The sequence below is a fragment of the Rhea americana genome, unplaced genomic scaffold (assembly GCF_003343005.1).
Source record: "Rhea americana isolate MKP2758 unplaced genomic scaffold, rheAme1 scaffold_226, whole genome shotgun sequence".
Classification (NCBI taxonomy): domain Eukaryota; kingdom Metazoa; phylum Chordata; class Aves; order Rheiformes; family Rheidae; genus Rhea; species Rhea americana.
This window is the reverse complement of record NW_028186342.1, coordinates 1,242,139-1,269,199: the sequence shown is the minus strand read 5'-3', so window position 1 is coordinate 1,269,199 and position 27,061 is coordinate 1,242,139. Positions and strand designations below refer to the sequence as shown.

The following is a 27,061-nucleotide window of genomic DNA, read 5'->3' as shown; positions in this document are numbered from 1 at the left end:
TCAATTTTAATGCTGGCTTTTCTTTCCTTCCCTCTCTTTATTGTACCATTGGAATTACTGTTTACAAAGAAACTGGTTGTGCTTGCTGTGTATTACCATTAAAATTACCTGTTCCCTGAGAAAAATATGCTTTGGGAGTTTAGGAGTTAAACATCCCTTAAAAATGGCTTTCATCACTTTTGAGTTAAATATATTTCTTAACAAAAATAATGAGAAAACAGGAAAAAAACCCCAAAGTTTGCCTTAATTACTTAGCTTTTGGATGAGGCTTTGTGATCAACACTAAATATCTTACAACTCATGATAGATTTATGATGATGAGCAGTTCTCTCCTTGAAGAGGAATTCTTGAGAGACAGTAGTAAGGAGTGAAAATGTGTGTGTATGTATATTTAATATAGATACACAGATTTGTGTTTATATGCTTACACATATGTGTACATGCTGATGTGCATACACACACATTGTATTACAGTCTCTAATTTTTGAGGTCAATTGTTAACATTTTATATATTGAGCAGCATAACAGCAATACTGGCTGAGCTGTTCCCAATGTCTTAAATGTAAAAGCAAAGTTTCCCGCTGAAGTGACTGCAGCAGCTTTAAATACTGCTATTCTTCTTCTGGAAGCTGTAACCTTCCAAACTCTTGCACAACAAAGTGTGCAAGTTTCTTAAATAGTTTGGTAGAAGAATTTGTTGCAGGATGTGTTTTCAGCTAAGATCACCTACTGCTGGCAAAGCTGAATGGCTGTAGCTTTTCGTAAGAGAGATGGCGATGAATACCTTGGGTGGTAATTAAACAGCAGCACCTGCTCCAGTATTGAACATGCACCTGTTTCTTGACAGAAGTGAGCTTGGACTTTAACTCCTTCTAGGTAATAGTGGCCAGGATAAATGCTGGTGCTCACTTACAAGGGACTTCTGTCTTCAGCTAGTGGCATGTTTCTGACTTCAGGGACAATACTGCTCAGAGGCATAGAGGAATGGCAGATAGGGAAGTACCCACTCACATCAAAACTATGTTTTTCTGTAGCTGATATTTGTGGGGATGAAAAGATTATAGTTTTTCGTGGTAGGGGACAAAAATATAAACCTTTAATTCTTTAATCTCCTGAATTAAAATACTAATTTAGAAAAAAATCTGTAATTTAGCAGAAAATATACCCACAAATATCTTGTGGTTTCCAAATGCACCTTTTATTTGGATAATTCTTTTAATGTACTGACAGCTCTGCCAGTGGCCAAGCTTATAGGAACTGTTCAACACAAAAATAAGAAAACATTTTCTCAGGAAGCTACTTGGGATTTTGTGGTTCACAGAAGCTTTCACAGAATGTGGCATGACAAATCAACTTTTACAAAAGGTGCCATGTTGGCTATATTCTTGTGCTTGTACAATGTGAGGTGGCATGGGAACTTCAGGTATATACTGCCTTGTATATAAAAGGGCGAAAACTCACATATGTTTCATTCTTTCACAACAATTTTATTGTTTTTTGCACATGAGGATTGTCTTCACAGTTTATGAGTGAAAAAAGAGAATTGCAATTAGAAGTTCCTGATATCAGCCAATGTTATTATGTTAGCATTAGGGTTATTTCTGTAGTGCTTTTTTGTATTAAGAGAGATTTAAAATTCATAATGAAACTTGCACATAAATTGTATTGTCCCTATATTGGCAGTATAGAAATTGAGGAACAACAATTATTTGAAGGAGGTATAATTTTTCCATTTTTCTTGGCTTCCAGTTCTGGAGCGTACACTGTCCTTCCTGTTGTTATGAGCTGTGAATGTAACTGCATAGCACCTTAAATATGCTCATGGTACTAGATCAATTGTGCTTCTTTTACAAGCCAGATCGTGCAAGACTTCTCTGCTTTATTTGTTGATTTATTTTCCTTTCAGTGGATTGTCCAGTCAGAAGTTGACTGGCAGGTGTTTTTTACAGATGGCAGAATATGTAGCAATTGCTTCTCTAGGGCTGTGTTTGCTCCTCTTGTTCTAAGAGTTCCCACAAATTTAGCACTTCTATTTCACTGGCAGAAGTATGTTCAGTATAATACAGAATCAGATTGTTTTTGTCTTTGTTTCTTTTCATCAGACTTTCTTGTTCGTATACCAGTATAACTTCTTGCTGCTTATTTATGCAACAGATTTTTTTTCCTATTCTTACCTTTCTGTACTCTCTTCCTGTCTTAAAGCACAAGTATGTTTTGATTTTTTTTCCCTCATAGGCGCAACAAGCATAAGGAGATACTATTTGGCTAGTGCCAAGTTTAAGTGCAGGTTTGTTTGCTTTTTGATTGAATACAAGTCTCCACGTCCATGCAATGCAACTTAAATGAAATTCTTAATTTCTTAATTTTAATTGTTCTCAATTCTTTTTTTTTCCAATGGAAAGTAAAATTTATATTAGACTTAAACTATATAAATGTTTACATATATAGAAGATGCACGATACTTCTGCTTAATGAAGTAAAATACCAGATTATATCACTAAAAGAGAAATAACCTCTTTGTGGAAAAGTAAATGAAGTATAAAATAAAAAGCACCATTATAATCCTGTCTTTGTATAACAMATTTTAAAATGATCTAATCTTTTTCTTTGAAAGCTAGCTTTATGGTGTTGAAAATTACTAGTCCAGAGGAATGAGAAATTAGGCCTTAATATCTGAGAAAACTAGTTTTAGAAGGGAACTCCTCTTTGAGGGAAATGTTATTGTAGCTGTTCTTCGTGGTGAAACAGCAGCAAAAGTATGAATGGCTTTCTCTTCTTCTTTTCTTACCTTTAGAGATCCTCAGAAAGCACAAGTAAATATATTTTTCCCCAGATGTTCTAAAGAATAATGCCTTGATTTTATGGTCAGCTAATCTGAGCTATATTAAAATATTTTCCATTTTCAAATTTGCGGTCTCAATATTAAGGGTAACTTTTATTTTAAAAAAATCTGCTGAGGTTTCCACTTGGGGTTTGCATGGCAACCTCTGATTGTCAGTTTTTTGATTACCAGCCTAAATTAAAAGATGTTCTGTTTTGTTTATTTGTCATATTACTGAAATATTCTCTGAAAAGGGAGTGTAAATTAAAAAAATATACAGTAAAAAAGTTTGACAGACTGTGGAGTAAAGTCAAATTACATCTTATGGCCTGTTTGTAGCCACTATTTGTAGAGGTTTGTGATTTTTTGCACGTAACAGATAAAGTAGCATTTCCTGTAAACAGCATTGTAGTTTTCTTAGATTTATTTCATGTGAGTTAGCAGTGACAGTATTTTCACTCTTACCCAGTAAGATAATTTTTCTGGTTTATGGTATGGCAGGCATTTGGTATGTGTTATTTTTAATACAGTTACATATTGTTAAGAATGTAGATAGCTCTGCATTTGTATTGAGTGCATTTCATTTGTTATAGGTCCTAATGTGGATTAAACCTTTTAGTTAACTGAAGATTGACAAAGCGTGCTTATGTTACTTTTACAGAAGAAATACTGTATGAGTATGTATTATGTTAGGATCAGTTGAGTATTATTGTTGCTTCGTAGGAAAAGAATATGCATATTGGGTTTTCTGTAGCTGTCCTGGACACGTAAATAATATATATCAAGGGTTTTCATAAAGTTTTGCGGTAGAGAGTTGTTGGTTCTGTTTGTCTGTCCATTTGTTGTTTTATTTGCTCAGCCAAACTGGGTGTTTGAGATAATGGTGCATCTTTAGTGTATTATCTTGAAAAGGTAGATTTGCAATTGTGTGTTTGTTTATCTCAAAGTAACTTGATACATGCTTAATCTTTCAGTGCAGTGAGCTCTCTATAACTGAGCTCTTCTAAATAGCCATCATCATGTAGTCAATGACTTACCTTTGAGCCGTTAGCAAACGTGCAGAAACTGAGCGTGAGGTTAGCTTACTTAAAGCTAAAACAGCCGAGACATAAAAGTTATGTGGGGTGAGCTATGTGTAGCAGCCATAACTGTTTCACAATAGAGAAGTCACAAAAATTTTCTTCTTAGAAATTGTACTACTACACAGGATCTACCACATTTTAATCAGAGCTTTCTGTGTAGCATATATTGGCAATAGCGATTTTCTTAGTGGAGGCTGCTTTCTTTGGAGTATCTGCTTCAGTGTTGCCTGTTGTTCAGACAACAAATTTTTGCAGAGAAATGGAAGTAGGGGATCCTATAGAACAGGAAGTGTCAATTGTTAAATGGGAAGACTATAAAATATTCTGTAGATGATACTGAATTAGTTGCTTTTTATTTTTCCTTTGGAAGTCAATCCCACAGTCTGGATTCTGAGAACAAATTTATCTTCAGTTCTCACGTGCTTTCTCATATGTGCTGTCAGCTCTTTCGTTCTAAATGAGTACAGCTCCCATGGAAGTTTATGAATGATTTCTTTGTTTGAACAAATGTCTATCTTTTTGTTTCAGTCTTGAGAATGCGTACCCTAATTTTTTTGGTGGTTTGTTTGGTTTTGAAATGACTTTATTCTGTGATGTTAAGGTCTCCAAGTACTTAATGTAACTTTTTAGAAAGGTTCTGAAAATGTTATATCATAGTTCATATTTCTAGACTAAAACATTATTCTCCGTTTTACGGAACACAGAGGTTTAAGACCTTTTCTTTTTCCTCTCCTCTGCTCAACAGAATCTGTCTATGACCTTCTGCCAAAGGAGCTGCAGTTACCACCTTCCAGAGAAACATCTGTAGCATCCATGAGCCAAACAAGTGGTGGTGAGGCAGGTTCGCCTCCTCCAGCTGTAGTTGCTGCTGGTAAGCGTTGTCATCTGTTCAGTTGCTTTGTTGAGGTCTATAACGTTCTGGCCAACATGAACAGTGCTGGCAAAGTTCTGATTATAAGAAAAGGTTGTGGAACAGCAACAGAGTTCATTCTAGGAAACTTTACATTAAAATGAACTAGGTGATCTAAATTATTAGGTATTCTATGTTAATGGTTACTATATTTCATATATGATGTATTTAAAATAAATTTTCTATTTTGGTTTTGTATTATTATGCAGCATGGGCCTGTTAACTCCTAGAATGCACTCTGTCTTCAGATGTAAGAAATACCAATTTGGAACTGAATCAGAATGCTGAGTGAATGAAAAACAGTGAATTCTAGCTAGGATAAAAAATGGAATGGGAGATTACATTTTGGACCATGAAACTTTTACTAAGCTAGGGAGGGAAAAAAGGCTGTATTTTCTTCTATGGGGCCCGAGGAAGCTTAGTATTTAGACTGCATTCTGATATAACTCTCTTGTAAGGTGTTAAAAAAATTCTTAAGCATGTGAAAACATAACGTACTAGTCAGGGTGGTATATTTATAAAACTGTTTGATAAATTTAAATTGGTTATGTTTTTTAATTGACAGCATATAAAACTGTGAGGCATGACCTTTTTATCTTAGCGTTTTATACTCTAATTTACTCCCAGTCACATCTTAGGCTTCAGTCTAAAGACTCTGTCACTGATCTTTCTTAAAAATAAATAAATGAGGATTTAAATGCAAAGTTTTGATTTGTGAGGTTAGCCTCAGTACTTCTTTACGTCTGGAATTTTTGTCAGTCCCCTGTATAGATTAGTAAACATCTGCACAGTGAGGAAAAAGGGAAGATGATCATTATGCTTACAATTGCTGCATCTTTCTTCATTAGATAAGATTTTTTGCATAATCTTATCCCTGTATTCTTACAAGATAATGTTCCACTTTTAGTTGGCCTTAAGTTGTTGCTTGAGGAAAAATATGTATATATTTATGGTGAGGATTCTGATAGTTGCGTTATTCTTTTTTTTCCCCTTACGAATTCATATGCATTAAATATTTCTTTGAGAACATTTTGCAAGTTTGCATGATATAGTAATCCTGATCAGAAATTAAAATGATTGTAGATGTGTCAGAGAAACTTTACAGCACTGCTCACCATTCATGTTTTGCCAGACTTTTTCTGAGAGAACCTGTGGATTTAATTGTGCACAGTGGAACTGCATTCATTACACTGAAAGAATTGGATATTTTTGTTCATTATATTGAAAGGAGTTGATATTTTTATATCATTTATTCAAAAATAATTTGGGCATGTGTTTCTAAAATTGAAGATTTTTAATAGTCAATCTGTGTCAAAGTTAAAGCAGCAACTGAACCCTGCAGAAACATAGATCTAAACAAACAAATGAACAACCTTACCCACCCTGTTACACTCTAAATCCACAGATAGAAATGAACTGCTAATTAATTCTGTATCTAACAGAGAAAACTTGAACACTTGAGATGAATGGAACTAAATGTCTATTACCTTCAGGTATTTACTGTCTGTTAACAGCTGGTCCGGTTCCTTTCAAAAAGCTAAGAATGCCTTAGCTGTGTTTGGGTTAAACTGCAGCACAATTTTCCTTAATGAAAAACTGCAAAAAATAGTGTAGGGGTTACCCTGGAAGAAAGTGACATATTCTTTTAATTAAGGACACTTTTTTCAATGTCAGAGATACTGTGGCTTCATAAAGACTTTAGGGTGGCATAGGCTGGCACTGAGGCTGACCGAAGTCTTAATTTGTGTGCTACACAGTGAATTGGACTGAGGAGCTGATCCAGGTTCCAGTTATCTTGGATTGGTTCTGTGGGTCAACTGGCTGTGAGTCTCCGCAAATGCTTTTGGTGGCGTAAGGAGTGAGGGGTAGTGAAGGAGCAGTACAAAAAGGTTGAGCTCTAGCTTCTTTCAGTGACTGTCAGTTTGGGCTGGTTTAAAATACTTACTGAACTGGTTTTGGATGATTGTGAGGAGACAGTTTCTGTGTGCTATTAAAATCTGGATTAGTAGTATTAGGTATAAGAAACTATAGTGCTCTAAGTTGTTGTTTTTGTTTTTGTTTTTCTTTTTAAAAAAGAAAGAAGGAGCAAAGATTAGTTTTGTTCTCATTGCTCATTTCACTCTCCACAACAGTGAGGGCATGAATGATTGAGTCACGATCTTTTAGTAAAAACACATCTGATGATCAGGATAATTAATCAACAGTCAGCTGTACTGTGTGCACAGGTAAGAAAGATACAGTCCCCAACCCAAAGCACTGTAGCTGGTGCTTTTTAAGGGGAAGTGCTGCCTAACTGCCTTAGGCCTATATGAACCTCGTAATTTGGCCAGTGAATGATACTGGAATTTTTGTGTGCAACTTGTTATTTTTTTGTGCATTGCTCCACAGCATCTTAGATAACTGTTTGCTTGAGAAACAGGTCAGTAAGCTGACTACATTTCAAAACTATAAACACAACAGGAGGCTGAAAAGGACAATTCCTGCTCCTTTTTCCAGTGTAAGAGAAAAGAGGGGGAAGATATTTATTCCCAAAGATGGAGAGGATAGTTGGGTATTTCAGGTAAGCAAGAGGCCAGACTTCTTTTCTCTTTAAAACTGGGAATTAATCTAGGAACATAGGGAGAAACATCCATGTCTACAAAAGTTTTAGGTGAGGAAGCAAGAAGTGTAGCTCTTCTTTGCAGTGGATCCCAATGGATTGGYGTGTAGTCATAGTCCCCACTCCCACAGATTTCTGATCTAGAGTTGCCATTACTGTTCTTTTTCCAACAGACTACTGATTTGCTTTTGGAAGGAGTGATGATTTGTGCTGTTCCATTACTGCCACACAGGGAGGATTCGTTTTTACCAAAATAAGGGGACTGGTGGATCAACAATGCTCCAAAACTTTTCCTTTCTTCCTTCCTGTTGATCACAGGGCCATGGGAGAAATACTACTGTGGTAGTTCAGCTATGCTACCACAATTTTCAAACTCTGGCTCTGACAGTAACGTGAAGCCTGGATGTGCTGGACTCAAAAATAACAGGAAGATGAGTCTGGGCTTTGTGCATGTCTGTATGTTTTTATAGGAATATTATAAATACTTTTCTTAAAAGACCAAGATTGGCTATTCATTCGCTTATCTCACGTCTGTAACAACAGAGCCCAGGCATGCTTTCAAGTAGCTGACATTGTGCAAATAATAGGTAAGGAAGAAAGATGACTTTGGCAACCTGGAGCTCCAGTATCACAAGCCAGATTGTTTTGAAATCTTCAGCTTGTTTTGTGTAAGGGTGTTTTGTCAGCTCTTACTTTAAAATACCACTGTTCTTCTGAAATGATAGAGAAATGATGGAAGTTCAGTCTCTGTAGCACTGTAGGTAATCTCGTTTACTCTTTGGTCTTTAAAACAAGGGCTAATTTGAAATGCTACTAGCACATTGCATAAGTCAATTATAGGTAAGTTACTTTTGATAATGAGAAGATTATATTATAGGGAGCAATCCTAAGTGAGAAGAACTTTTTCTTACTCTTATAAGAGTGTAACAGAGTTTATTCTCTGCTTTCTAAAACACAGAGTAGCATAATATCTGGCTGAAATTTGGGTTACTTGAATCTTTTCTATCAGGTGCTTTGCTGTGGGAGTTTTGTTCCATATAAATAGCATTATAATTGAGATATATATACATTGCTGCAGTTAACTTCTCTGTTTTTTTGGAGGAGCAGGATGGGCTGTTCTCAGCTGTGAAGACCTTGCAGGGACAGACTTTTAGTTCTTCTTTTTAAAATTTATTTTGCAATTTACAGAACTTTATAAAAAGTATTAAAATAGCATGTTGCTAATTGGATTTTTAATTTGTTAATAGTGTATATCATATTCATCAATCCAGACAAAAGGGTATTACCCACTCTCTGAATATTGATCAAGCAGGTATAATTTAACAGAACTCCAGGATTTTGAGCTGCAGTGTTCATAACCTAAGCTGCTATCTCAAGCTCTTAGATTCTGTTATACTTTTGAAAGCAGAAGGGTGTAAAAGGGCATGCTTTTAGCTCTACAAACAGTGCTCTCTGTTTGCTATTTGAATTACTAGTGTCTTTGTTCAGGGGATAGGGAAAAGAGTGGTTTCCTGGATGAGGTACCATGAACACACTAAATATGAATCAGTTGATAGGATCTTCAAATGCATGAAGAGGTCTTGCTGAGAAATACCACTAAGCTGTGCCTGGAGAGTTCTCATATGATACAAGTATGGCTGAAGCTTTAATAATGCCTTCTTCCCAATAGCCATTGAGTTAAAATAAAATAAAGTTGAATAAATGCTTCAAATGCTTAAAATTCAAAGTGCTAATTTGAGTCCTTTCCACAAGGTATCTTTCTTGTTAGTAGGTCAGCACTTTGTTCCTGTATTTTGGGGGCAATTCAGATGCGTTTCAGCCATTTACTTTAAACAGTGTTGCTATTTCATTCTTTTTCTCTAGTACCAAGAATGCTCAAATCCTCTGAACCTTAGTAAAGCAAATAGTTAGAGAATCTTGATTCTATTCTTGTCATCTATTCTTTTTTTCTATAGTAGAATCTTCTATGAGTTTGCAGGATTTTGGAATGAGATTCTTCAACTTGTTGTTGATCTTTTATGCTGCTTTCCACAGGATCGAATATAACTGTCTTCCATGTTTTTCTTATTGCTCCTCAAGATAGTATTTCCTGCATTGTTTTGTTTCTGACAGTTTCCAGTTCTTATCTCAAATTGAATCCTCCACAAAAAGACCAGTGTTCTTGTAGTGATAAAAGGAGAACAAATTTTGTTCCATTGAACATTTCTCCATTGAAATATATTCTCTAAGATCTTTTTGCGTTCTTCATATTTAGATACAATTAGTCTGTGATGAATGGAATTTTGATTGCTCGAGACACCTATATTTTTATCCTCAGGAAGTATTTTCTAAATGATGAAATCTTTACATGTTTTTTGGTCAAATCATTTTATATTTCCCTTTAAATAAAGAGACAAACTGTTTATTCCAAACAGGAATAGTTAGCTATTTTGAACCAAAGAACTATTATTGAAATACTTGCCTATAAGCGTTTTTTTTAACCTTAATGATGAAAATAAGGCTTTACTTCTCAATTACTACAGTAGAGAAATGAGTAACTATTTGGATAGTCTGTGATGTAGAGACCAAGTGCTGAGGAATTGGTCATATATTTTCTTTCACTACAAAGATGAGGCTTTTTGCATCATTGTAAAGCTAAAAATTCTAATAAAATTTCAAAATGGAAATGCATGGGGCTTTTTTGAATAGGTAGAATCTGAATTCTTAATTTTTATTTTATTTTATTTTTTTTTTTTAGTTTATCATCCTTCTGGGTATCGTTAGTTCTTCCTCTTGATGAAGAAATAATTACCTTCAATTTCAAAGAGTATCAATGCCAATATTAATTATAAGGTTTTATAATTTTATGCTGTAAGTGTTTATGGGGGGGGGGGAAGTGGAATAGGGTTTTCTTTTCCCTCACTCCCATTCCTGGGAGGATGCTTTTCAGAGCTGTATCTATCTTTTGCTTATTTCAGTCACATGTTAAATACTTCTTTCTTACAGAATTAAACTAGATCATAATGCTCTTTAGAACTGTATCACCATGTTGTGGCGTATAAGTACAGTGCCCAGGCCACTCTGGCTTCTTAGCAGTAACATATGCAGGAACAAATTTAATATTTTAAAGGTTACTCCTGTAAATAGTGCACATCTGGCTCTGGTAGAGCTGTCGTGAAGACATGTTCATTAGCTTAGGATTGGTTAGTCCTTGATTTAAGTATGGAGCAGTGGAGACAGGGAGAAGATTCCTTCATCATCCTGAACTGTCTTCTGGTGAGAATTCGTGTCTGGGAAGTGCTAAAGAATAACATTTCTCTGATAATTAACACACTATGGAAACTTTTTGACAGTATTTGTTCTCTGTAAATGCAGTTAGGACATTGTAGCTCTCTGGGATTTTGTATACATTGAGTGTTTTGGGTTGTGGGTAGTGTGAGCTTTGGGTTGTGAGTATGGGTTTGTTCTTTCTCTCTCTCNCAGTCTTGTTCTGTTCAGTTAGCCAGGTAGTTAAGAATAAGCTCTGATTAAGAAATTATGTAGCTCCTGTTAGTAAGGTATTGAGTCTGAGCTAGTAACCTTTTCTCAGAGCCAAGGTGGATTAACTCAGACTTTGTGGCACACTCTCACTCAACTTCTGGTCTACATGGAAGCAGACTTTTCGTATATTTGCCTATAAAAATCATGTAGATGTAGCCTAGTTCCTGTCTTTTTTTCCAAATTAAGTTTATTTTCAATCTTCATGATTCTTATATAGCTAGTAAACCCAAAGTTTCCAGAACTACTCAGTCAGACAGTTTTTCTGTTCTGAGAGATTCTTGGTGGCAGGTTCTTGCATTAAGTGGCTCATATTCTTGCATGGAGGAGATTGGAGTATTACTTTGTGATAGGAATATTCCTTGTTCTTTATTGAATAATGAAAAAACAAAAAAGTGGGTGAAGGGAAAAAAGAGAACAATTTAATGTGCTGTTATTTGGGCACTTCCTTGAAGGGGGAGCATTAAAGATCCTGAAAGCTAAGAGAATTTCATAATTCCCTAGATGAAAACATAGATCTAGGAAAAGAAAGAGGTTGTTTCTTAAATGGGATGTTCTTTGTTAGATGTGTCAGTCAAAATAGCATCACACAGCCACTCTTTTAGGATAGTTGGTTATGGAGGGAAGCAGAGGAGATGACAGCTGAGAGCTTGAAGACAGCAGCTGAGGAGGCCTAGAGTTCTGACTTGCTTGTGTGCATCTGATTATCACTCTGAGTGGGGAAAAAAAAATCTAATAAATGGAATTGGTGGGTGTGAGCCACTAACAAAAGTTCCACTTAGATATCTAAACTGAACTGTAAATTTGATTGGTTGTAATTTATAATAAAAACAGATTGATGTATTTACCCAAGTAATGCACTGCTTGGTTCAGCATGTGACTATAAAGGGAACTTACACTGTTGGGCTTAATGTAAATTAAATTAACCTACCTATTTTGAATCTGAGTGCTTTTAATAACTGGTGAATTGGATTGCTTTATTATATTTGCTGGGATGCTAGTTTTTTTTTTCTCTATTAATACACTTAACTTGCATTCTAGCTCCGCCATTCAGAGGCAGGCATCGTGTGGTGGGTTGTGTGACAGTGTCTGTCAATAGTGAAGACAAATAGTGCCAGAGACACTTAACCCATCCAATCTCACCCAGGGTATAGGTCGGTCTTGTTTTCAGACTTCTTCATAAGTCTCTTTTCTTTCTTTCTTTTTTTCTTTTTTGTTTTGTTTCTAAATAGTGGATTGATACTGATTTGAAACTAAACTCTTTTTTTTTTTTTTTTTTTTTTTTTTTTTTTTTNAATACAAGAAGAAAAGTAGAAACCCAGGTTTGGCATGTGAGGTGTTGAAAGCAGGTTTGCAGCCACTTTGTAAGTTCTGGTATATACCTTTAAAACTTATGGCAATATAAGCATTGATGCTGGAAATCTTATGTATAAAATCTTCGATTTTGTTCTGAAATTGTTCTTCTGTGTCCAGTGGGTCTGCAAATAAACATATTAATATACAGAACTTTTATCAAGAACAAAACATGTTAGATAAATTAACTGTTCAATAAAAGGGTATACTTTATGTATTAAACTTACACAAGAACTAAAATTCACCTTGTGTGGTGAGTTTCAATTTTTGACAATGTCTTCTGAACATACCATAGTGGATTGCACAAGATGCAGGCTAAATTATGAGAAATATGGCAAGTTCTTGAATGGCTTTTTATTTGTAGTGGCTCTTCATGCACAGGTGGCTGGAAAACAAAAAGGCCTTCAATTCATTTGCATTTACAGTCTTGAGCTTTCCAGTCTGGGAAGTTATTTGCATCGTTCTGTAGCTGCAGTTAAGAAAAGATGTCATTAGAATGACATTTGTTTCTTTTGGAGGATTTGGTAGTCTTTGTTGCATTGAAGTATCTTTTCGAAAAGAGTGAACAAGGATTTCAGGATTGTCTCTATGTGAAGTTTATCTAAAGACAGGATTCCCTCAATGTCAAATGGTGATATATAAAATTTATATTATTATATACATACATACATACATACATATATATATATAATTTTTCTCTCCCTTTCAGAATTTTTTAAGGGCTGAATGCCTTGTTTGACTTCACAAGATAATAAGATATAGAACTATGTTATTGCCTTAGTTGATAATCAGGAGGTAATGAATTTTCTTTGTACAGTGGTTTGTTATTGAAAAGAACAAGACTGCACTGATTTGCTCATGAGGGTGCTCTTTGCTCTGTGTTCCCTTATTCTCTGATTTTTAGCAGCATGTGTTTGTGCCACATGTGTGTTGCATCACTTCTTCCACTGGATGCTTTTTGGCTGCTTTTTGTTTTCAGAAAGAACCTGAATTATTCAGTCTCTTGGTTGTGAATGTAATTTTGTTCACTGCCTAAAAATAAGGTAAATATCTGGGAGCAGGAGAAGTACTGGTTGAGTACTTCTCAACCTTTTGAGAAGTAAACGTACAAATGACTGATATGAATAACTGAATATAATTTCTGTGAAATTTAGTCTTTYTACAAATAGTGCAGAGTTATTTTTGTTTGCATTCTAAACTCTGACACAAACCACTTAGTTTGTTCGTTATTTTTAGTCTTTAATTTGTGCACTACAGAGTTGCTTATAATTAATGTATAAATTATAATTCTAATACAGAAGAAGAAATTCCCGATATTGAAATGCCTGCTTTGTACCATTCTGCCTGTCTTAGTGAAGAGAAGTTTGTAGGACAGGCAAAAAAAAAAAAAAAAATCTGAACTACTTATTTTAACTACCTTATTTGGTATGGAGATAGTAGACAAAATAGGTTCAGGAGGTTTAGTTTTAACAGTGATCAAAGTTGCTCTAGCATGGAAGTACTATATTGCTTAACAAAAAAAATCAACTTATAATGCTGGTGCATGTTTCATTTATGATACGGTGGCTGTATATTTGCTGTAAAATGCACTTGGCTTTTCTATGTGTTGTTATTCTGAAGCAATTTTTAGTTCTGAGATTGTATTAAAATCTTCTATCTTATATTTCAAAATGTACATATTCAAACTATATTTATACTTGTGGCTGCAAAGCACTATTAAGTTGCAAATGAAAGAGCCATATGTGACAATTCTCTAATATGTATCTGAAGAAAGTAAACCACAAATGAAAGAAGTGCTTGAACAGGGAAAAGCATGCATTTTCACTATAACTTAGTAGACTACCAGCCAGATGTGCCCTTCTGATTATATATTCCCTAGTCTATTTTGTTTATTTTACATGTTGGGTAAAATTCTATTGTTAGGTCCTCAATGAAAGGAAGCACAAAATGCTTTCAGCTTCTAAAGCAAGATCAATCAAGATTCAGTAACCAAAAACTTCAGAATGAAGTTTTTTTTTTTCTGTGTAGCATATTCAACCAAGAGATCCCCATTGTGTATCAGATAAACACATACTTTGTTACTGACTTTACAATAAATTTATAAAAAACAAAATGGGACCATGTGAAATATATAGTATTTTATTCATTATAGTAACTTTGCGAAGTTACTAATTTTGTTGCTCTCATTTATGTATTTCTTAGTTTAAAAGAAGATAAGTTGGCTAAAGGCCTGSTGACTCTGAGAGAAAGCCTAAGGTTACTCCATTTTTAGTATTTGCACAATCTGAAATGTTCATAACAGTTACTAAATATATCCACATAAATATACTTTGTATTTATGTATTTGATTTTCTAATATAGCCAACTTATTTCATTGGCTTTAATATTTGTCATACTTTCCTATATATATTTTATATTATATATTATACTATATATATATGTTTATATATATATTTATATTTTATTATAATAGAAAAGGCACTGGCCTGTATCTGCTTTATAACACTCGGATATTTGTGGATGATAATGACATTCATTTGAGTGTATTTGGCTGAAGAAAAAGGAAAGCTATGATTGTTTAGCTTGATATTATTGTCTCCATAATTTGATTCTATTGATGTGCAGGGGTATCTTTTGATAAGTGGGCAAGAGTATAACCAATTTGTAAAGAACAGTATTTGTTTCCTTATATGTGTGTATATATGTATGGATACACGTACACATGCACACTGTCTAGAAAAAGAATGGATGAGCTCTTATCTTGGGAGCTTGATAGCARTAATGATTGCAAGTTAAAGTACTGCTAAATGCTGCACACTAAAAAAAAAAATACTGTTAGCTGTGTTAGCTTTATGCTGAAAAGTATTTTGTTTAGTGACTTCTTTTTTTTCCAGGAAAGTGAAGGAAAAATGCAACTGTTGGATTTTTGGACAGGATATACTTTGAACCATTTGATATGCAGGGTATGATCAGTGTTTGGCAAACCTATTCCAATGCAGACCTGTGTATGAATTGCAACCTTAAGTTTTTCTTACAGATATTTTAAAAGACCTTTCCAAAATACTTTCAGTTTTTGCTGCAAAAAGATGATCTTCAGTATTAAACTCTCTTTAGGAGAATCAGTCTTCCAATTCTAAAGCCTTGCTACCTGGTTCAACATACACAATTATTTCCATGTCAAAGTCCTCTCATGGACAGGAAACCATGAGATGTTCATATGCTGTATTGTACTATGCATGATACTTAGTTTTATCTGATTTAAAAAAAAATGATTTTTAAAAAGGGGAAATACTGCTATTCAGTAATCCAGTGCTGCAGCGTTATTGCTGAGTGCTTCATGTATTCCGTTTGCAAACATTTGCATGCAGCATATATGCTGTATTCTTGCTGCATATTTTATTTGCAGTTGAATGAATAAATGCTGAATGGAAACTAATGTGATTTTTAACAAAAGGTAAACATCTCAAATAGCAACAATCTCTTTCAACTCAAAGTGGCTGCAAATCAGCTCCTAAATATTGTCACTGAAATTAATATCTAGACTTAATAGTTCTTACCAATCCTATATGTTTTTGAAAAAAAAAAAAGCATTGCATTAATGCATGATATAGAAAGGATAAATTTGCCTTTAAATTGGAATGCAGTTCAAAGTGACTGAATTGTCCAATTTCAGCCACTGTATTTGCCAAAGAACAGACTGGAAAATGGAACTGGTATCATTCAGCTGTTCTGCTTCTGGGAGGTTTTGGGAAGGGAGACTTCTACATGGATAAAAGCAGAGTAATTTATTGATAAACTGTAATGATAATTAAATTTTTCTCTGCTCTAGTCTGAAATAGTTAGCTTTAATTTCATTTAGTGCAGAAAAGCTTTAACAAACAATATCTATCTAAAACTTCTTTATCATAAATCACTGATTACTCCTGTAATCACAAATAGGCTGTTTTTTAGGAAGATTTCCTAAGTTTTACTGCTGGTTAAATATATGCATCATGGCTGAATCCTACTTCTTTATTCTGTTGTTTTTAAATGGCTTGAACTGGATCAAATAGTTCAAATATCTCTAAACCACTTAGATTTGACAAATTTACATAATAATTTGGTTTGTTTTCTTTTAAAGCCCTGAACAACAAAGATGAAATCTCATGTTTCTTGTAATAAAATTGATAGTATATTACTAATTAGTTGAACACACATTCTATAATACTTCCAAGCAAGTTTGTTTGCAGAATTAAGTAGTTTATATCGTTTTTGCTTATTCCATAAGATGTTGACAGCAAAGCATAAATACAAAAAATTGCTCCACCCCTTTAGAAAGTTTGAATCTGAATATTAACTTGTTACTTATTCCTCAGCGAGCTACAGTTAAGTTAAATTAAAAGGCTCATGTTTATCATTCTTACTACTTCCTCTGATACATTTTAGCCAGGGCTTTAAACTGATTTGTCCATAAAAAGTCTTCTGTGGAAATGATTATGCTGCTCTCCAGAAATCTTCAGGGTTTTGTTTTGATCATTTAATTGTCCTTCCACGTATCTAAAACAGATTGATGTGTAGGACTCCCAGAGAAGTAGGTCATATTCCCTGTTTAAGTTCTCAGTTTAATGAATTTTTAGAGGTCTATCCCAAACTTTCTCTGTAATGCTATATGTTTAAGAGACTCAGCTAACAAATTGTAATAACTGTAATATAGAACCCCAGAGACTGAAAGAAAAAAAATTTCATGTCATCTTGTATGAGCATATCACCAATACAGATACTTCTTCACTATTTGGAACCTTCAAAATAAACAGCTATGTCATTTCGACTGATACCAGTTCCATTTTGCCTACCAACTCAGTTGATTTTATATTTTATTTCTCATTTATGATGGAATAATCAGCAGCTCTTTTCTCATTTATTTTCTCATATTTTTATTCCAGGATTTGCCTCTGAAGCAGGGAGTGTCTGCATTAAAAATGACCTGTAGTTCTCTGCTTCATAGGTTAGAAACTTATTTTAATATTTAATGGCTAAGCACAGTCCCGTCTTTTTCAAAAACAAACAAACTAATAATAAATGGTTTAATTGGCATTGAATGTGGACTATAAGCATTTTACTTTGGGGCTTCCGTTATTTTAGATGAAATGGTTTATACAGAAATAATTAGTCCAGCTGACACAATGAAAGCTCTGTTTACTTGCAGCCATTTTTATGAATTAACTATAAGTTTTAAAACGTTGATTACAATACAACGCATTAAGTCTTATTTGGACATTTCCAAAATACTGTATTTGTTTGGCTGTATTGCTTTAAGCATTTACATTCTAAAACTTACCAAATTCCAAATATTCATTGGGGGAAAGAAATCAGTTCATAAATCACTTTTTTTTTCAATGGGACTGCTATAGCCAGCACACATAGAACCATGTATCTTGTATTTACTTCTGAATTGTACACCGCAGATGCTTCTTCAGCTCCTTCCTCTTCCTCCATGGGCGGTGCTTGCAGCTCCTTTACCACCTCTTCCAGTCCTACCATTTATTCTACCTCAGTCACYGACAGCAAGGCTATGCAAGTGGAGAGCTGCTCCTCAGCCGTGGGGGTAAGTAACAGAGGGGTAAGTGAAAAGCAGTTAATCAGTAACACAGTCCAGCAGCAGCAGTCAACGCCGAAGAGACATACAGTCCTGTACATCTCACCACCACCTGAGGACTTGTTGGATAACAGTCGGATGTCCTGCCAGGATGAGGGGTGTGGATTGGAGTCAGAACAAAGCTGCAGTATGTGGATGGAGGATTCACCCTCCAACTTCAGTAACATGAGTACCAGTTCCTACAATGATAACACTGAGGTGCCACGTAAATCACGCAAACGAAACCCAAAGCAGAGACCAGGGATCAAACGTCGAGATTGTGAAGAATCCAACATGGATATATTTGATGCCGACAGTGCCAAAGCGCCTCACTATGTCCTTTCTCAACTCAGCACGGACAGCAAAGGCAACTCAAAAGCAGGAAATGGGTTGGTATCTACATTTTTTTTTAAAGCTCTATCACCATGTATAAAAGCAAACTAATAAAATGTTCTCTCCTCCCGCCCCCATCAAGTGTTCTACTTGGGTTCTCACCTAAGTCCTTCCCTGCTGTTCCCTTTTGCATCCTAGCCCATGATAAGTTCTCATTAGATTTACTAATCTGTGTTAGAAGATAGCACTAGACTTTCCTGTAGCGATTGGATGTGGTGCTGAAAAGATCATCTCTGTTTTTGTTTACATTCCATTTATAAAATGGCAATGAAACAAATCACTTTATTTAAAAAGAAAAGCACAAGTGGACTGGATGCATCCTAAATCTTGCAGTGTTTCAAAAAAAATGTGCAGGATTTTATGTGAGGATTTCAGTCTACACTTCATCTACCTCTGTTTGTCTCTTTCTCTATTTATCAAATAGAGAGAGTGATAGTAATAGAACCTAATGACTTGTTAAGACTTCTCGTCATTTAAATTAACATACCCTTTTTTACAAAATGTTAAAATTATATATAGAACTAGATTTTGTTTTTTCTTGTGAATTCACTTCTGTATTTGATTTTTGGAAATAAATCTCTAATTCTGTTTCTCTGTTTGCTTCTGGGTTGTGTGCATGTGTTTGTATTTGGGCATGCCTAGGTGATGGTCTCACATCTCTCCCACTTCACACTGTTCACTAAATGCATTTCAGTAGTTGCTTAACAAAAAATGGTCCATCAGTTTACAATAATTTATTGAGATATATTTTAACTTGTGGCTTCTTTAATACTTGCATAACAGTCAGGTGGATAGATTGGGCTTTTTGATTTTTTTGGAGTTTTATTTAGTTCTTGGTTTTATATATGTGCTTGCAGTATATTCTAATGTTCATCATGGTAGTGGTGAATATTAAAACTTGACTCATGGGAAATATGAGCTTTGCATATTTCAAAAGGAAAGATCCTGGAGTCTGTGTTCCCAGGGTCATTGCAGTTCCATACTTAAAATTTCACTGTGAGAAAATATGATTCTGAGAAACTCTCCAGAGTGTGCTGCTGCTTCCTGATATAGTAGATGCAGCATTTGGAAAAACAGAGTTAGCTGGTAGCAGAAGAATGATTGGTACAGTCACCCATTCTTTTCTCCTTAGACCTACATTGACAGCAAATGCAACTACAGTAGGGTTTTTTGGGTACCTCTTTACAGCAAATACACTAAGTGTGACTGAAGCTGTCCCGCACCTCCCACTTTCACCAGTTGAAAATAGTAAAACATTAGTACTTGATAGAACCTAAGAAGCAAATTAGTGTATATGAACACACAAAGAAGTTGCTGGGAACTAGAAAAGCGGTTCCTCCAAGCACAAAAGAAGTCAGTCAATCAGTTACAAAGACAAAGAAAAAAAATTATCAGAAGGCAAGAACAATGTGATCATAAATATAATCTCTAGGCAGAAAGAGGAGTAAAGTTTGGAATGATAGATATGCTCTCTAGTTTAAAAGATGGTGAGATCTTTTATTTCCTAAAATATTAGGGGCTAACCAACACACATTATAAAAAAGATTTTATGCTCATCTAATCTTGCATTCTTAGAATACTGATGACAATATTGATTACTGTGTCATAAATAGGTTGAAATATAGCAAAAATCTCATGTGGTAGGACTGTCTTTTTAAATAAAAGCTCTGGGATAAGAAATGGCTAATACATTAAAGTAGGAAAGTTAATTTTGCAGTTAAAATACAGAGATTTAGCATTATGAATCTAGGTCACAGTAGTGACTAGATTTTTTTTTTAAAAAAAAAAAAAACTTTGCAGACTGATGGAGTATATCCAAGTGAGGTGATTTATTTTTGGCTTTAAGAAAAAAAGCAGGGAATGAACACTTGCTAATTGGTGAAGTGGAAATAGTGTTTGCCTCAAAAGAGGCTTTTAGTTGCCTTTCAGAGCTAGAAAAAAAGTACTTCTGGAGGAACTGTTAGAATTCATGAAAGCTGTCTTTAAAAGGTTTGAATTGATGGAGATTTAGAGGAAAGATGCTCATATTTCAGTTATGCTTGGTCTCGCTTTCGCTTTTAGGTCTTCATTTGGAACAGCCATGAAGCAAGTGCAGGACCAGACAAACATTAGCTTATTAAATCTAGTGTAATAGAAGCATATGGATTTTGACTTTTTTTTTCTTAAAGAAAAGAAGTGCTAGCTTTGAAGAGACATTTTCGGATAACAACTTAGCTAATAAATAATTGTGTGTGTGAAATACTACTTTTGCTGTTTATATGTACTTGGATGTTACTAGTATAAGTTTCCTAAATTAAAAGGACGGGTAAATGATACAGCCTCGTAATTTGAGGAGAAAGACCAATGAGAAATTTTGGTGAAGACTTTACAATTATTTTCACACATTTATAATCTGATTTAAGGTAACCATAACTTTAAGTTTCTAGAAGGAAATGTTGCAAACAACTGATAAGCAACATCTCTTCACACAAATGTGATGTATAAAGTATTAGTATCTTGGCAATTTAGGTAACTTGGGTTTTAGGAGTAAAGGAATTTCAGGAAAACATTGAGAGGCCAGAGTATTAGTGTTACACTATTTAAAGTCTTGCATTTTGAGCGTTAAAAGTGAATTTAATTTTGGCTGCCTTTCTGACTCTTCCCTTCAAAATTCAATAGTACTGTAGTCATCTGTACTGATTTGTGTAGCTGGAATTTGCAAGTGTAACAAGATCAGAATAAGTAGTCCGTATGATGTATTTATGCTGTACATTCTCCTGTGAAATTACAGTACATAACTTGCCTAATTAAGGCAAATAAAACATGAATTCCAGACTCAGAGTTTTGAATAATGTGACTGTGTTCATAGTAGCTGAAGTTGCTCAGCATTCCTTTTCAGGTTCTCTGTGGGAAGCTAATAGATTTTTAGTTGTGTAATTTAAAATTCTGAATAAGAAAAAGAGAAGACATTAATTGAAAGTTAGTATTTCTCTTAATTGTCAGAGTAATGTTCTGACAGAAAATACAGTGCAAGTCATGCAAAAATATTAATCAAATTCAAGCTTGTTAGATTATCATTTTCACTAACAGCACTATGGTGCTTACAGTTTATTTAGTATATCACAGGTTTTGTATATGCTGCATAGGAGGAGAATTTAGTGTGTTTTATTTTCTTAAAAGAAGATATGTTTTAAGTAGCTTTTTCTTTTTTTATTTTATATATATATATATATATATACATATATATATATATATATATATAAAAACTGTTGATTATATATAGTAGTTGATTATATAGCAGAGTGATATGTTTTGTTATGTTTTGGTTTTATTATTTTTTTATACAATCTCTATCCTCCACATCTTTTCTGTTGCTATTGAGAGCGAGCATACATGACAGCCAGATTTGGTCAGGGAAGTGCACTGAGGTTCTGTGCTGAACTTAGACTGAGTAAGCTATAGGCTCACTGGGCAATTTCAGTCCTAAATGGTTAACCTACATGAACATAAAAAAAGGGTGACACCTCATAACAGCTCACCAGCCTGCATTTTAACCTTTTTTGTTACTGTTATTCAAAAAGCTTGCAAGATTTGCTAGAAGTAAGAGCATGACAAATGGGACATGAGTTGTAGTACAGTCAAGGGACAAGATCTCCATTATTCCCTAGAGTAACAGAAGCCCTTTTTGTAGGAAAAGCGCTGTTAAACTGTGCTTTGGGATTATTTGTATACTATGAGGCCTTGTGCTATTCCACTGTGCAGCAGGAGTTTTAGGAAGGGTGTTGAGATACGTTAGTGTCTGTTGGTAATTGGGAAAATAACACTGTAGGTTACTCTAAGGTCAATGAAAGAGCCATATAGTAGTAAAACTCTCAGCAAATGATTTTRAAGAAAAAAGCATTTCTTGCACCAGTCTGCCTCAGAAAAAATCCTGAATAAATTACTTTTGTATGTTGTACACTGAAAGAGGATTTGGTTTTTAGGCAGCTCATACCTGCTGTTTTTAAACTGTTTTCTTCAGTCATTAAGCATTAGAAACTCATTTTTGGCAGTAAAAATAAATACTGCATTCTGCATGAACTCACTGAGCCTCTTCCTGTCATGTTTGCCATGTCATGTTTATATTTGCTAATAGTAAATGGCTTTGCGAGAGTTCAGTTCAGGCTAGTTATACAAAATAGTTATGTGTAAGGTCAGAAGTTTTTCTCCCTTTTGATTTAAAGTGGACACAAAGTGATCAATTAGAGAAAGTTATACTTTGGAGGGCTTCTTCATTCAGGTTTTAATTATGGAACTGATCACAAGATACGGTATACTATAAGATAAACACCTGGGAGGAGACTGTCTTTTTGCATATACTGCAACTTTAAAGTTAATGCAGTTATGTCAGATCTTTTTACAATAATCAGTTTATTTTAAGATAAGTTTATCAATCTTTTGATAGAAGTCAACATTTGAGTTTGCATCAGTATGCAAGTTCAGGAGGAGACAGGCATGGGGCTGTCTTCCTGTTTGAAAAAGTAGTATCATTTAACCTTAAATCCATTTTCTCTCTCTCTCTCTCTCTCTCTCTCTGTGTGTGTGTGTGTGTGTGGGTGTACATATATTTGTAACAGAAGTGAAACAGTTTATGCAATGAATATCAGACTGTATCATATGCTATGAAAATAGCAGGTTATAAGCCTGCTTTGGTTTGTTAACATATTTTAATGCTAATTGCTTTTCCCTTCATTTATGTTCACTCTCTGAAAAGCAGTTCCTATCTGCAGTGGATGGAAGAGGGAGGGAAGCACCATTCCTCTTCATCCTGCAGGTTTTCTTCTCCGTCAAAGAGAGAATTACAAAGTTTGCTCTTAACTATAATTTCTCTGTTTGCTAATACACACTCTTTATCTTTTTAGCCTTTCTGTGATTTAGTTTACTTTAATTGGAGAGCTGCTTATAACATCTTTTCAATGGTCTGCTTTGACTTCTCAGAGCATCAGAGAGCCAGAAAGGAGCAGGAGGGAAGAAGACCCCAATGTTGTGTGGTCAGTATCCTACTAAAAGTGAGGGGAAGGAGCTGAAGATAGTGGTACAGCCGGAAACCCAACACAGGGCTCGTTATCTGACTGAAGGCAGCCGAGGCTCAGTGAAAGACCGGACACAGCAAGGTTTTCCAACTGTAAAGGTAGGCTGTTTAGTAATAACTCATGCAAGTATCCCTTTCTAAGGGATATTTTATTAGAATGGGAACTGGTTCAGGACAAATAGGGCCTATAATTTCCATTTCTTAGAAGGAAAAGTACAGTCTCTTCACTGTACTGTAGCACTATATCTTGTGCCAGTTTAGAGTGTATATATTACTTTCATAATGAAGTAACAGAAGGCAGTAATTTTTAAGTTAAGACAGTAATTACATCATCTGTGATGCATGTCTTGACTTCCATTACATGAACAGTGTGTAAACAGGAAGACACTTGAAGTGTATATAACTGACACGATACAGTTATATAACTGTTAAATTGCTGCTGACAGTGTGGTCATTGTTATGCCTAGTTGGTAAGGACATAAAGCTACGTTTCATTCCAAAAGATACGTAAATTTTTTTTTTTCTCTGAAAAGTATCTAAATCCATATGTTAGCTGTTTTTCAAGCAGAGTCATAAAGATTTGTTAACTGAGATGTGCTTGTACATCTTACTGCTCAGTATGGTTAGCAACAGTGTGAAGTATGTGTGGATTAGAGCAACTGGTAATTGGGGGAAAGAGAAGAGGAAGTGGTTCTATGCATGCTTAACAGATGCAACCTGTTTCCTATATTGGTTTGGTGCCTTATAGTTTGTTAATCACTTGCTCTGAGGCTATGGTGAATAGGACAGAGGCCTGAGTGGTGGCCTGATTTCAATACTTCTGGCCAAAGAAAGGTCTGTGTAGAAGCAGATGCAGTCAACAGTCCAGTGCCTGGTTGCATGTGTGGTGTCTTCAGCAAGAATCTTTTATCACAATGTCTCGTTTAAAAGGGAAAAAGGCGAACTAGTGTAATTTACCTGATTCAGAGGAGGGAAAAATTTTTGTGATCAGGCTTGCTAGTCTGGTGAGGGCTTTAAGGCAGGTTCCACCAGAATTGGGACCGAAGCCCAGAGGTAGGAGAGGAAGAACTGCAAATTGAGGACATTCATGAGAAAGAAGGCTACAAAGAGGGTTTTCACTTTCCTGCTCAAAGGGATAATTTTCAGAGGCTCTTCTCCAGTGTCTGCACACTATTGCAAAGAGTATGAGTTTGAAGTTTTTTTTTCTTTTTTTTTCTTTTTTTTTTCCCTTTCCATGTGTAGTCACAGTGCTGTGACTCCCCTGGAATTGCAGAGACTTTGGATAGGGCACAGGGCATGACTGCTGGAATGCAGTCATGGATGGGCACTGGGGAAATCATGCTGTATGGTACGGAGCTCCTTGACTGCACAGAGCTCCAGCATGAACCTGGAGACAGACCAGTTGAGATCAAAGGCGGAAGGAATTTTGGGAGATTATGTAGAAAGGTGTTAGAGACTACTTGACCAGGAGGAGGTAGAAGATGACACTTTCTACAAATAACTAACAGGAGCCTCCTGCTAACCAAGCCTTCTCCTCAGGAAGGATTTCAGCCAACTGTGCATCTGCAAGGAAGACTAAACAATCTTTCTTATGTAGGCAATCCGGAAACTTTGGAACTGTGTTGGTGACCGTTTCCTAAAGCAAATGGTAGGGGGGCTGCTATGCTTGATCTGAGCAGGGGAGAAACTAAGCAAATGTCACTATAGAAGTTGCGGTGCACCACAGTATGATCGTTATAATAAAACCACTTCAGCATTGTTTTCTAGTCTGAAACAATTTTTCTGTGCATAAGAGTTCCTAAGAAGAATAGACATGTAGCATCTCTCTTCTTGTCTGAGAGTGCCATCTAGGTTTTTTAATTCCTGTAATTCTTAGAAAGGGAATTTTCTAGTTTCAGCAGAATTAAGACTCCAACTGAGAGTTAGAAAAGTGTGTAATGTATTATTATTGAAAGCATGTATTCACAGAAGGGAGAAATTACATATAACATTAGACTTTCAGGCAAGAATGTATTCAGTGCTGTAAGCTACTTACAAAGTTATCTTTTGCTGTAGGAGAGCTTAGAGTTTAAAGACTTCTTCTGACAGCTTGGAAGATGAAAATTAGTTCCATACTCTGTGGATGTGTTTCTTGTTCTTTCATACATAGTTCCTTAGGGCGGCTGCTTCATCAAAATTTTTTTTTTAAAAAAAAGTTGTGGCAACAAGTCAGTTATAGAATGAGAAAACTAAGGCTTCTGTTGTTTACAGCAAAAATCTTTTTCAAGCTACCTGTTCACTATCTCAGCATTTGCATTATAGAGCTAGAAAACTCCTCATGTAACAGATTTTTGTTTTGTTTTTTGTTCTATCTTGTCCCTCAGATGGATTTCATAAGTTCTTCACAGATAACTAAGATTAGTCAGCAGTTGTCTTAATATTCCTTTCTGTGCATAAAAATTAGTTGTGGGCATGTGACCCAAAGATTAAAAAAAAAAAAAAAAAAAATTGCCTGAAACCGTAAGTGTGCCTAAGGAATTTGCGATCCAGTTCTGCAGTGGCTAGAGATTATTGTGAGTTTGAACTTTCTTTAGTTTTAGACTTTTTGTTTATATTAATGTCTTGTCAGCAAAAAAGCCTCAAGTCAGGGAATTTTTACTTCATTTAACTTTTTTGCCAGGTGACACAGACTTCTAATCACTGATACAGATATTGAGAAAAAAGAAAACCTAAACAATCTCGTAGTACCTTTCTGCCCCTTTTACCAGGCTCAACTTAAGCAAAACGCCTATCTGTCCTTCTTTGTCTCAACTTTCCTTGTTTTTGCAACTGGTCACACTCAGTCTGTACCCATTCCTTTGAGGGTCATGTATGTAACAATTTGTCTGCCCCTTCTCCAAGCTTCGTACTGATTTCCCTCTAGTCCTTCATGATTGTTAATGTCTCCACTTCAGCATGGTTCCTCCACAGGCCACAGTCTGTCATGGCTGTCCCTGCCCCAGTGTGGCTCACCCACAGCTGCAATCTGTCTTTGCCCCAGCATGGAGTACTCTGTGGGCTTGCCAAGGGCGTTCTTGCTTGTCATGGAGCACCTCCTTCCAAGAGCATATCTTCAGCTGCGTGTCTGCTAAGCAGTTTCTCCTTCGGTGTGTCTCTTCCAGTATATCCCTGCATGTCTTTTGGCATGTCTCCTTACGTGTCTCTTCTCCCAATAGCTGCTGCCCTTTCTTAAAGATCTCTGAGCAAGCAGGGGCATTATGTGCTCCTCTGGCTGAAGTTTTGGCATGCGATGGAGTGTTTASGTTGGTTTTGGAGCTAGCTGGAACCACTGTGATTGTACACAATAGTTCATGGTCTCCTCCCACACAGGTCACCCCTGCTGCCCTAAGCTACTGAAACCCAAATACTGATGCCCAGCACAGCGCTTATGCCTGAGCTGTGTTAGAGCACGCATGTGTGAGCTGTTAGCTTGCTCATGTATGAACACAGTAAAGTTCAGTAAAAAGTAATACATCTCAGAGAAGTCTTAATGAAGAAACTGGACTTCAGACAACTATCTTGGCTATCATGCAGATAGGAAAGGTAGAAGACATTTCCTCTCATGTTTTCTTGGTTTTGCCACTCTGAGAAAGCAGCAAAGCAGTTCTTGATGACAACTAATATACCAGGTCCACAAAGAAATGTTTGTTTATTGTGCAGGCCTTAAAATCTGTGCTGATAAAGGGGGTTTACAAGTATACTTGT

The 27,061-nt window shown here is 35.5% G+C and overlaps 1 protein-coding gene across 4 annotated transcripts in view; it reads left to right on the top strand.

The window, feature by feature from the left end:
* Nucleotides 1-4,641: 4,641 nt before the first annotated feature.
* NFAT5 (nuclear factor of activated T cells 5) overlaps nt 4,642-27,061 on the top strand; it is a 53,604-nt gene continuing 31,184 nt past the window's right edge. The window contains exons 1-5 of one of the 4 annotated variants that reach the window (XM_085305726.1): nt 4,720-4,774; nt 11,970-12,082; nt 17,204-17,265; nt 17,726-18,284; nt 23,245-23,437. In XM_085305726.1, coding sequence (XP_085161852.1) covers nt 17,755-18,284; nt 23,245-23,437 — 723 coding nt within the window. In that variant the 5' untranslated portion in view covers nt 4,720-4,774; nt 11,970-12,082; nt 17,204-17,265; nt 17,726-17,754. Of the gene's footprint in view, nt 4,775-11,969; nt 12,083-15,164; nt 15,245-17,203; nt 17,266-17,725; nt 18,285-23,244; nt 23,438-27,061 lie in introns of those variants that run through there. The other 3 variants (XM_085305725.1, XM_085305728.1, XM_085305729.1) reach the window with 3 other exon arrangements.